Source organism: Aristolochia californica, unplaced genomic scaffold (assembly GCF_029961685.1).
Source record: "Aristolochia californica isolate CCGP_79_NKW_82.1479 unplaced genomic scaffold, dmAriCali1.0.hap1 SCAF_11, whole genome shotgun sequence".
Classification (NCBI taxonomy): Eukaryota; Viridiplantae; Streptophyta; class Magnoliopsida; order Piperales; family Aristolochiaceae; genus Aristolochia; species Aristolochia californica.
In genome coordinates this window covers 7755258-7767046 of record NW_027181782.1, presented here as the reverse complement: position 1 = coordinate 7767046, position 11789 = coordinate 7755258, and the positions used below count along the sequence as shown (strand labels likewise).

The following is an 11789-nucleotide window of genomic DNA, read 5'->3' as shown; positions in this document are numbered from 1 at the left end:
TCTATATTTTTCAAGCATACTAAAAAAGGTGTGGTACTAGTTGATACGTACATGGGTTGGGATATGAAATGAATTTGACTCCTTAAGTATATGAAATGAATTTGACTCCTTAAGTACTTTCTTGGTATTGAGGTTCTTTAGTCTAGGCATGGTATTATCTCATCACAGAGAAAATAGGTGTTTGACTTGCTTAAAGAAACAGGAATGATGGGACGTCGCTATTCTAACACCCTATGGAGACAAATACTAAATTATGTGTTGGCTTGGGAGAATAAGTTGATGTGGGCAAGTACCAGAGACTAGTTGGAAAGCTTACTTATCTCATTATGATTAGACCAAATATTCTTTTGCAGTCAATGTGGTCACTCAATATATGCATTAACCTTAGATGTCTCATTGGTAGGCATTAGATAGGATGCTTAGGTACTTGAAAAAGGCACCAAGACAAGGGCTTCCATATAAGTGTCATGGCCATTTCAAGGTAGAAAGTTTTGTCGATGCAGATTGGACTATATGACCAAATAATAGAAAATGTACTTTAGGATATAGTACTTTAGTTGGAGGCAGTCTTGTTACATGTGGTTGCAAAGTCCAGTGCAGAAATAGAATACAAAGCCATGACACATATATTAAGTGAGCTTCTATGGATTAAATATCTTCTAGTAGAGTTATGATTCCATAAAAAAGGCTCGATGGAACATTATTGTGACAATCAAGCTGCGATCCACATTGCCTCCAACCCACTCATCCACAAGAGAACTAAGTTGTTGATTTTCAGAACTCAATGGATTTAGCTCATGGAGAAAAAGAGAAAGACAACCATTGGGAGAAAACCAGAGGAAGAAAAGGTGATAGACTTGATGTCTTAACCCTTTCCCTAAAGCTCAATTTATAGATTAATCAAACTACTATATTACAATAATACCCTAAACATAGGGTTTAGGTTTTTAACCCTGGAACTTTAACCTAATTACATCAATGCCATCTCTATGAAAAGTCCTTTTATTTACCATCCTGCCACCATTGTATGGGCCTATGGGCTTGAGCCCATCTTCCACATCTCTTGGATGTGTGGGTCTTCCTTGGTCTTATAGGCTTGGGCCCATCTTCTAACACACTAGGATATGTGGGCCTTCCTTGGTCATGTAGGCTTGGGCCCTATCTTCCAACACTCCCAGCATGAACTCTCAGCTTGTTGTAAATGATGTATAAAATCTTTTCTTTTATAATGTGACACATCTTCCAACACTCCCCTCACGCTGGTGCTATCGTTCATGAGGCCCAGCTGGCATAAGAAAAGTGAGAGTAAAATCACTTCAAGTCATATGACATCGTTCTTTAATCCAGTCAAATAACTCATGCTAGATGTTCAGCACACTCCTATCTTTTGTAGGTAGTGTCACTCCTATTAATGTAGGTAATGGGTCTATACTTTGTTCGGACCTCCATCACTGTATCCCTCCACAGGACATCGACTCTCAAGTGGTAGGAATAATAAATTTCAATTTATGGGGATAGTGGGTCCATAGATACTGAGGTCATCTCTTCTTCAATAATAATGTCTCATCCAAAGAGACATAATAGCAACAATTATAATGGGCTTTGGCCCATATAACACGAACCAAAATAATCCTTGTAAAATTGACCCATGAAATAATCTAATGCAAATATCTATACTAAATAATATGCTGACCAAGGAATAATCTATCAATGCTTCAAAATAATAATCCAACCATAGAAAAAATATCTTGTCGCACAAAGTGAAATGGTAGACCAATATATCCGAGTCATGGAAAAAATATGTATAAAATCCGGACACATACACCAAGGCAGAAAATAAGTGCGTCATGTATGAGCTGACTTGGACGGGGTTGACTCGGTCCGAGTTGGTCCAATCCACTGGATGAGCGGACAGAATGAGTATGGCGGGTCATGGTTTGCTGGGAACTCGGCCGGTCTTGTTGGGTCGGAATAGGCGTGGGCCGACGCTCAATTAAACTTCCCTAACTTAGGAAACACGAGTTTGGCAAGTCGTCGTCTTCCTCCACGCTTCTGAATAGAGCGAAAAACCAAAGACATAGCTGGCGATGAACCAGCGAGATTAATCAGCAAATCGGCAATACAAAATCAAGATAACTTCCATAATAGCAATATCAACAACAACAAGTATCGAGAAATGTCTCCTTCTTTTCCACGGTGCCGAATGGCTCAGGACAGCGGAGTCGATAGATTATCAATCAGTGGTTTCTACGGCAAAGAAAAATAATCCAGCGATCAAGCCAGCGAAGTAGAAGAGGGCAACAACAAAGAGACAACATAGTAAGTTGCTGGAACTGCTCCGTCGTGATATGATGATAATGGCAGAATTTAAATCGGGAACAGTGGGTCGTCTCCCCCATCAGCTGAACATAGCGAAACAACAACGTGCTTCTGAACAGAGAGGGTTGTAGAGCAGAGAAGTTTCTGGAAAAAAAATAGCTCTTTGTAAGTTGCAATGGAGCTCCTTCCGACGATAGGAACACCCAACTTCCGACGACCAGAAACCACTTCAAGTCAGGAGCTCTCCAGGGATGATAAATTCAGAGGAGCCCAAGCTCTCATCGAAAAATTGGTTCTGATGCTTAACGAAGCTATTGGAAGGCTGGAAAGGAGTTGACGGACGGAATTAACAACGAGCAAGGATACTAAACTCAAGACTCCAAGGCAGTATGATTTAATCAAAATAAGAAAGCAAAAAAAAAAAAAACAATGCACAAGAATAAGAAATAAAAGAAGATATTTTCAACCCTACACGGAGGAGAATGAAACTTGAAAAATCATACTTGGAATAATGAAAATCAATACTCTGATACCATGTTGATTTTCAAGACTACATGGATTTAGCTCATGGGAAAAAAAATAAAGACACCCATTGGGAGAAAACCAGAGGAAGAAAAGGTTATGAACTTTATGTCTTAACCCTTCTCCTAAAGCTCAATTTATAGATTAATCAAACTACTGTATTACAATAATACCCATGAACATAGGGTTTAGGGTTTTAACACTAGAACTTTAACCTAATTACATCAATGTCATCTCTATGAGATGACCCTTTATTTACCATCCTGCCATCATTGTATGGGCCTATGGGCTTTCTCCTTGATATATGGGCCTTGAGCCTATTTTCCACGTCTCTTGGATGTGTGGGTCTTCCTTGGTCTTATGGGCTTAGGCCATCTTCTAACACACTTGGATATATGGGTCTTCCTTGGTCATGTGGGCTTGGGCCCTATATTCCAACATAAACATATCAAGGTGAACTATTATTTTGTGAGAGAAAAGTTGCAAGCACTGATTATATGTCTTAAACATGTCTTAACTCATAGACAATTTTCTAATATTTTCACAAAGTCAGTTAACTTCGAGGTTCTCTCCACTACATGTACCAAGTTGAGATCTATGATGTCTTGTCATTACCAGCTTGAGGGGGAGTATGCAAGATATAGGCAAGCTTGGGTGTTCTTGTTGTAAATATGTTATATTTTTTGTCCCTCTCCTTCTAAGGTGAAGGGAATATTTATAATATTAATACTTTTATCCTCTATAAATAAAGCTTAAGGGATGGTGGTGTGGATCTAGTTCTATAACCCTTATTCTCCCTCCTCTTGTCCTCTCCTCTCTCTCTCTCTCTCAGCTATCCTCTCCTCTCTTTCTCAGTCGTCCTCTCTCCTTCCTTTTCTCTTCTCCTACTCTCTTCTTCTCCTTTTTGTTCTCTCAACCCTGAAGACCTACTAGTAATGGAGTCCTCAATTTATGGGGATAGTGGGTCCATAGATACTGAGGTCATCTCTTCTTCAATAATAATGTCTCATCCAAAAAGACATAATAGCAACAATTGTAATGGGCTTTGGCGCATATAACACGAACCAAAATAATCCTTGTAAAATTGACCCATGAAATAATCTAATGCAAATATCTTTATCAAATAATATACTGACCAAGGAATAATTTGTCAATACTTCAAAATAATAATCCAACCATAGAAAAAATATCGAGTCGCACCGAGTGAAATGGTAGATCAATATATCCGAGTCATGGAAAAAATATGTATAAAACCCCGACACATACACCAAGGCAGAAAATAAGTACGCCATGTCTGAGTTGACTCACTGAGCTAACTTGGATCGAGTTGACTCGATCCGAGTTGGGTCGACCCGCTGGATGAGCGACGGAATGAGTATGGCGGGTCATGGTTTGTTGGGAATTCAGTTGGTCCTCTTGGGTCGGAATAGGCACAGGCTGACACCCAATTAAACTTCCCTAACTTAGGAAACACGAATTTGTCAAGTCGTCGTCTTCCTCCACGCTTCTGAATAGAGCGAAAAACCAAAGACATAGCTGGCAATGAACCAGCGAGATTAATTAGCAAATCGGCAATACAAAATCAAGATAACTTCCATAATACCAGTATCAACAACAACGAGAATCGAGAAATGTCTCCTTCTTTTCCACAGTGCCGAACGGCTCAGGACAGTGGAGTCGGTAGATTATCAACCAATGGTGTCTACGGCAGAGAAAAATAATCCAGCGATCAAGCTAGCGAAGCAGACGAGCGAAACAACAAAGAGACAACTTAGTAAGTTGCTAGAACTGCTCCGTCATGATATGATGATAATGGCATAATTTAAATCGACAACAGTGGGTCGTCCCTCCAGTCAGCCGAACAGAGCGAAACAACAACGTGCTTCCAAACAGAGAGGGTTGTAGAGCAGAGAAGTTTCTGGAAAAAAAATAGCCCTTTGTAAGTTGCAATGGAGCTCCTTCCGACGATAGGAACACCCAACTTCCGACGACCAGAAACCACTTCAAGTTTGGAGTTCTCCAGGGATGATAAATTCAGAGGAGCCTAAGCTCTCGTCGAAAAATTGGTTATGATGCTTAACGAAGCTATTGGAAGGCTAGTAAAGAGTTGACGGACGAAATTAACAATGAGCAAGGATACTAAACTCAAGACTCCAAGGCAGTATGATTTAATCAAAATAAGAAAGCAAAAAAAAAAAAATAATGCACAAGACTAAGAAATAAAAGAAGATATTTTCAACCCTACACGGAGGAGAATGAAACCTGAAAAATCATAGTCGGAATCTTGAAAATCAATACTCTGATACCATGTTGATTTTCAAGACTACATGGATTTAGCTCATGGGAAAAAAAAAGAAAGACACCCATTGGGAGAAAACCAGAGGAAGAAAAGGTTATGGACTTTATGTCTTAACCCTTCCCCTAAAGCTCAATTTATAGATTAATCAAACTACTGTATTACAATAATACCCATGAACATAGGGTTTAGGGTTTAAGGTTTTAACCCTAGAACTTTAACCTAATTACATCAATGTCATCTCTATGAGATGACCCTTTATTTACCATTCTACCATCATTGTATGGGCTTGTAGCCCTTCTCCTTGATATATGGGCCTTGAGCCTATCTTCTACATCTCTTGGATGTGTGGGTCTTCCTTGGTCTTATGGGCTTGGGCCATCTTCTAACACTCTTGGATATATGGGTCTTCCTTGGTTATGTGGGCTTGGGCCCTACATTCCAACATAAACATATCGAGGTGAACTATTATTTTGTGAGTGAAAAGTTGCAAGCACGGATTATATGTCTTAAATATGTCTTAATTCATAGACAATTTTCTAATATTTTCACAAAGTCAGTTAACTCCAAGGTTCTCTCCACTACATGTACCAAGTTGAGATCTATGATGTCTTTTCACTACCAGCTTGAGGGAGAGTATGCAAGATATAGGCAAGCTTGGGTGTTCTTGTTGTAAATATGTTATATTTTTTGTCCCTTCCTCACTCCTACTAAGGTGAAGGGTATATTTATAATATTAATACTTTTATCATCTATAAATAAAGCTTAAGGGACGGCAGGGGGGGGAGTAGGGGGTTTGACCCCTTGTCTTCTCCTCTCTCTCTCTCTCTCAGCCATCCTCTCCTCTTTATCAGTCATCCTCTCTCCTTCCTTTTCTCTTCTCTTACTCTCTTCTTCTCCTTTTTGTTCTCTCAACCTTGAAGACCTACTAGTAATGGAATCCTAAAGACACCATCTACCATCACGAAGTAGATTCATGGAACACCAATCCGAGAAATTCTATGTGAAATACAAACAGTAGAAAAAACATATTGACAACAACAAACTAGTGAAAAAAAAAGGTACTGGCCGCAGTATGCTGACATCGATATCCACCAAAGCAGTAGGGGGAGAGGAAAGAAGAAGGAAAGAAAGGAAGAAAGAAAAGAAGGAAGAAGGAGATGGAGGAAGGAGAGGAAGAGGGAAAGAGGGAAAAAGGGAGAAGGATCTAGATGCATCTCAGGCATGCGGCTAGGGTGGTGGGGGGACGGTAGGTAGGGAAAGAACTTTTAAAATTTACTGGGAAAAAAATTTACCATTAAAATTTTGCAAGGAAAAGTGTTTCTAGTGAGTTTCTTTTGCCAACGACTTTTTTAAATTTGCTATAAGAAATTCTTCTCTGTCAGCGAATTTAAAATTCATAAGGAAAAGTTTGATTTTTCCCAGTGAATTCTGAAATTCACTAGGAGAAGTTTCCTCTAGTGAATTTAAATTCTTTGACAGAAATACTTGTTGATAGAAGTAATTTTTCTTGTAGTATAAATGACCAAGGTCAGGATCAGAGGGTAGTTTTAGGAACAAAGCCCCCGAGTGCAAAACTCGACAACCCCCACTTCCCCGCCTCCCCCCCCCACCTTTGAGGCTTAGGCTAAGGAATAGAACATGAGAGAGGACACCGCAGGCTGTATACGAACCAGGGATCCATGCGACCAGGACCCAAACCTCTAATTTATTATTTGTTACGTGACGTTATCGGGGACACAGATTAAAAATGAAAATCCAAAAAGCTTTATTAGTTGTCTTTGTATTTTAATTTGGGAAGGTAAACGAGACGCAAAGAACTGATTCTCCAAGCATTACCGTCCAAGGGGACCTGGAAAGATGAAGCTCACGAATTAAACAAGCTACGCATTCAAGTAATAAAGAATTAGAGGGCGCGTTGTGAGCATACTTGTAGTATCCAATTACATAATTTCTGCTGGTCATAGAAGGATATGAAAGTTGATGAAACTAGGAAAATATATTAAGGCACAGAAATAAATGACTGTTGTTAGTTTAGGAATAGTTTAATGTGTGCGTGACCGTATTTTATATCGAAGGGTCGTCTGATATGAGATTGGTAGGATTTGAGGGAGGCTTTGAGTGGGGTGGACATGCATGAGAGATGCAAGTTGACTTAAACCTTATGGCTTCGTTATCTTCTTTACCAACTGGTGTTATTTGTTGTCATGTCACCGCAGAGAAGACAGATTCAAGACGCGCATCCTGGTGATGCTGCAAGAAGAAAACCCCAATAGACAGAGAAAGCGAATAGCTGAGAAGTTAGATAAAGTGCAGAAGAAGAGAGAAAGGTGGAAAAGATGATGGGTGGTGCTGGTTCAAGTCTCGGAAATTTCCCCCCGAGCTTGCGAGTCTATGGAGTGATAGATAACATGTTGTCATCATCGGCTGCCGGAACCGGTGCTGTCGATGCTACTCCGACCTTAGAAACTCATCCAAACCCACTAATATGCAACCTCTCAAAGCTGAGTGAGAAAGTACAACAGGTTCAATCCATGGTCAACGCAGTGATCTTCCCTGAACAAGGTTCACTGGGGTCTGCAGCCATGGCAGCAGTTTCAATGGCCACTCTCCTTCAAGAAATTATACTTATCGCATCCTCCATCATGTTTACTTGCCAGAAGATCACTCAGAACACCCACAATGGAGAAGCAATGCACCAAAGTCTAGTTAAGGCTTGTGATAATATTGGGGCATCAAGATCCAGGACAGAAGAGGGAGGTCATGGCGTCTACCCAAGAGAATCCGCTGGTAGACACTTCTTTAATGGCGAAACAATCGATGAAGTCCATGATGCTAACATTCTTAATCAGAACAATGAAATGAGAGAGGAAGGTTTTCAACTCGAGGTAAGAATCGATAATGATTCTCACAATTTTACCACAGAAAATTGTGACATCATAGAGCTGGATGCCGCGGATTTGTTGGCGAAGTACACACACTATTGTCAAGTTTGTGGGAAAGGTTTCAAGCGAGATGCAAATCTAAGAATGCATATGAGAGCACACGGAGATGAGTTCAAGTGTACCGCTGCTCTGAGCAATCCAGCAAAGAATGGTGGCGGTGGTAGTAGTAGTGTCAGTAACTCGGCACAGTATAATAAGGAGTACATGGGTATGATAAACTCGCCGAGGAAGTACTCTTGTCCACAAGAAGGCTGCAAATGGAACAAGAAGCATGCGAAATTTCAGCCACTAAAATCCATGATATGTGCTAAGAATCACTACAAGAGAAGCCATTGCCCGAAGATGTATGTCTGCAACAGGTGCAACCACAAGCAATTCTCCCTCTTATCCGATCTCAGAACCCATGAGAAGCATTGTGGTGATCTCAAGTGGCAGTGTTCATGTGGAACCTCTTTCTCCAGGAAGGATAAGCTGATAGGTCATGTGGCTTTGTTTCTGGGGCATTCTCCGGCACCGAATTGCTTCCCGGACCAACGGTAATGCAATCAAAGGCTTTCTTGTCTGTTCAGTACTTTGGGTTGTTCACTTTAATTGATAAGCTTCTCCGAGCTCATATACAATTGGGTGATGAAGAAATTTTTGTGTAGAAACTCATATACGATTGTAAAATGATGCAAATTCACGACTACTTTAACCTGCTACTCTCTCAAGTGTTTTCAACATAAAGTTTGCACTAAAGACATGCATTTAGTGCATAAAATTAAACATCTTGATGGAGTTGGCTTGAAATATGAGAATCCTAATAGTAGTCAGTGTGTCGTCCTGCTGGTGGAGCATTCAATGGTGGAATCACTGCTCCTGACAGTCTTGCTTCGCCCTTCTAGGCAAGGCTGGGTGGGTGAGTTTGGAGAGAGAGAGTCAGGGGATGAACTTCTCTCATTGGCTTTATAGGGAGGATGTTTTCTGGCCTCTCCTACCTTGAAACACTCCCTTGAAATTAGGTTTTACCTGAAAATGCATTTCTTGAAAAAGGACCTAAGGAAGACCTGAGAATGAAGGATGGCATATATATATTACGTGTGGGTCAGTTATTAACCTTGCAACAAGAAGAGTAGAATTCAATATTTTAATGCAAAAGGGAAGAAAGAAAGAAGGAGAGGGAGAATCACAAATTTGGAGAGGAAAATAAAGAGAAAACAAGTTTCTTTAGGGGTTTTTTGAACTTCCTTTAGATATCTACTTCAGCTCCATAAATAGATATTACTATAAATTGACTCCCAAGACAAGACTAGGGCAGCCCCCAACATGTGAAACCAGATACTAACTTCTACTTAGTTACCTCTTAATGCCCCTAAGATTGACTAAATAATGAAAAAAGACAGTAAACTTGTTGTAGCTACTCCCTTGTACCTTTTTACACCTAAATTCTTTACTCTTACCTTTATATATAAAATAACTAAAATACCCTTGGGCTAACTATACTTCTGACAATGGGTTGCAAACACTCTTCCCCTCTTTGAAGAACTGTGACATTAATGTTCGGCTGTAATTGTTGTATGGATCAACCTTTATCATCCTAAGTAATATGATCATCATCTCCATTTTGGAGTCCATGCCTCAAGAAGTGGTGACTCGGAAAAATAACTTCATAACAATGAAAAACTGCACCTTGGTGCTGTTGGAAGACCATTGTCATTGTTGTAATCATGGTGGGAAAATTTGGAGAGGGACATAGTATGACAGATAGATAAATGTGAAAGCAGATTTTTGGAGTTGGTGTGAGTAAAAAAAAAAAAAAGCTGGTGTGGGAGAAGTCATGGGAGTTGGCAAGATAAAAGGTACTAGATCAAGCTTGGAGCTTAGCTTGGGTGGCGTGGCGGTTCATAGTGGAAGTAACCAGTAAACAGACATGGGTTTAGGCTTGGCTAGCATGGGATTTGATATTGGTGTTAATGTGAGGGATTAAATTGGTTCGATGGTAGTAAGCATAGAAAATAGAATTCTCCCAGTGAATCTAGTGTTAGCCTATCATAAATTTCTTAATAACAATATGAAATTCATTGAATAAGAATTAAACGGAAGTCCAAAATTTTTACCTCTATCCATTCGATCAAATTCCGTAAACTTCACCGGAGTTTTCTACGTCTGGCTCTTTCGCTCTCTGATTACTCTCTATGATGGTGTAAACTCGAGATTGGGGACCAAACCTCTATTTATAAGCCAAGCTCCCATCAAACTTAACGGCTTCTGTAACTGCCGATGGGAGGACGTGGGTCTTAAACCTCCATGGACGTGGGAACGTGGTCTTCCGAAATGGCACCACGTTCTCCATGAAAGACGTTGGCCCATTGCTTCCAAAACTGAAAGGAAGTTGGACCAACCTCTGTAGTTAACATTCTCCCACTTGGTCCACACTTCTAGTGTAATCTGAATCCCATCGATAATCTGAATTTAAGTCATAAATACATGAATCATGGCGATAGGTTCTCTGATAACGAGTATTACCTTCCATGTATTACTATGTATTTATTTCTAATACTTTATGAATAAACCCTATGTTTAATCTTGGTCCAACACAAATGATTTTCTCAAAATTAAAGTGCACATAAATATAAGAAAAGCATCACAATAATTAAGAATTTCACTAAAATAACATTGTTCATACAATGAAAAACTACATAATGGAACCAAGTCCCATATTCACAACATGATCCTTGAATTTAAACGATGGCATGCCTTTAGTCAAAGGATCAACTATCATTAATTCAGTGCTTATGTGCTCAATGACCACTTTCTTTTCTTGAATATGTTCTCTTATGGTCAAATACTTTATGTCGATGTGTTTACTTTGACTTCCACTATTGTTGTTCTTGGCCATAAAAACAACAACTGAATTGTCACAATACATTCTCAATGGCCTAGAGATAGAATCCATAATTTGAAGCCCATAAATGAAACTCTTAAGCCATACACCATGTGAAGTAGGCTCAAAATAGGAAACTAACTCGGCTTCCATAGTCGACGTGGCAGTCAAAGTCTGTTTGGCACTCCTTCATGATATTGCTCCACTAGCCATCAAGAAAATATATCCTGATGTTGATTTGTGGGAATCAATACAACCAGCAAAGTCAGAATCTGAGTAACCAATGACTTCTAGATTATCTGTCCGTCTATACATCAGCATGTAGTCTTTGGTTCCTTGAAGGTACCTCATTACTTTCTTTGCAGCTCTCCGATGGTCAAACCCGGGATTACTCTGATATCGCCCCAACATTCCAACAACAAATACAATATCAGGTCTTGTGCAAACTTGAACATACATCAGACTTCCGACAGTAGAAGCATATGGAATATCTTTCCTTTGTTCCCTTTCAAAGTCGTTCTTCTGGCATTGGTTCAAATTGAACCTATCACCCTTCACAATGGGAGCTACACTTGGTGAACAATCCTTCATCCGAAATCTCTCTAACACTTTATTAATACAGGTTTCTTGAGACAAACCTAAGGTACCTCAAAATCTGTCTCAATAAATCTTAATGCCAATGATATAAGATGCCTCACCCATATCCTTCATATCAAAATTGTTAGAGAGAAATCGATTCACCTCATGTAGAAAACCTTTATCATTGGTTGCTAGCAAAATGCATCCACATATAAAACAAGAAAACATATTTTACTCCCATTGACCTTCTGGTATATACATTGAT

At 39.6% G+C, this 11789-nt stretch overlaps 2 protein-coding genes across 2 annotated transcripts; one reads left to right on the top strand and one right to left on the bottom strand.

The window, feature by feature from the left end:
• The first annotated feature begins 7479 nt into the window (after positions 1-7479).
• On the top strand, positions 7480-8622 carry LOC137943561 (protein SENSITIVE TO PROTON RHIZOTOXICITY 2-like). The gene has a single exon (XM_068789045.1). It carries the CDS (start codon positions 7480-7482, stop codon positions 8620-8622), a length of 1143 nt encoding a protein of 380 aa, XP_068645146.1.
• A 2512-nt stretch (positions 8623-11134) lies between these two features.
• LOC137943560 (secreted RxLR effector protein 161-like) lies at positions 11135-11536 on the bottom strand. Its single transcript, XM_068789044.1, has one exon. The coding sequence runs from the start codon at positions 11534-11536 to the stop codon at positions 11135-11137; it is 402 nt and encodes a 133-aa protein (XP_068645145.1).
• Positions 11537-11789: the final 253 nt, after the last annotated feature.

Bases quoted from the DNA above. Each gene is read 5' to 3' on its own strand.
- LOC137943561 (XM_068789045.1), top strand. From the start codon at position 7,480: ATGGGTGGTGCTGGTTCAAGTCTCGGAAATTTCCCCCCGAGCTTGCGA.
- LOC137943560 (XM_068789044.1), bottom strand. From the start codon at position 11,536: ATGAAGGATTGTTCACCAAGTGTAGCTCCCATTGTGAAGGGTGATAGG.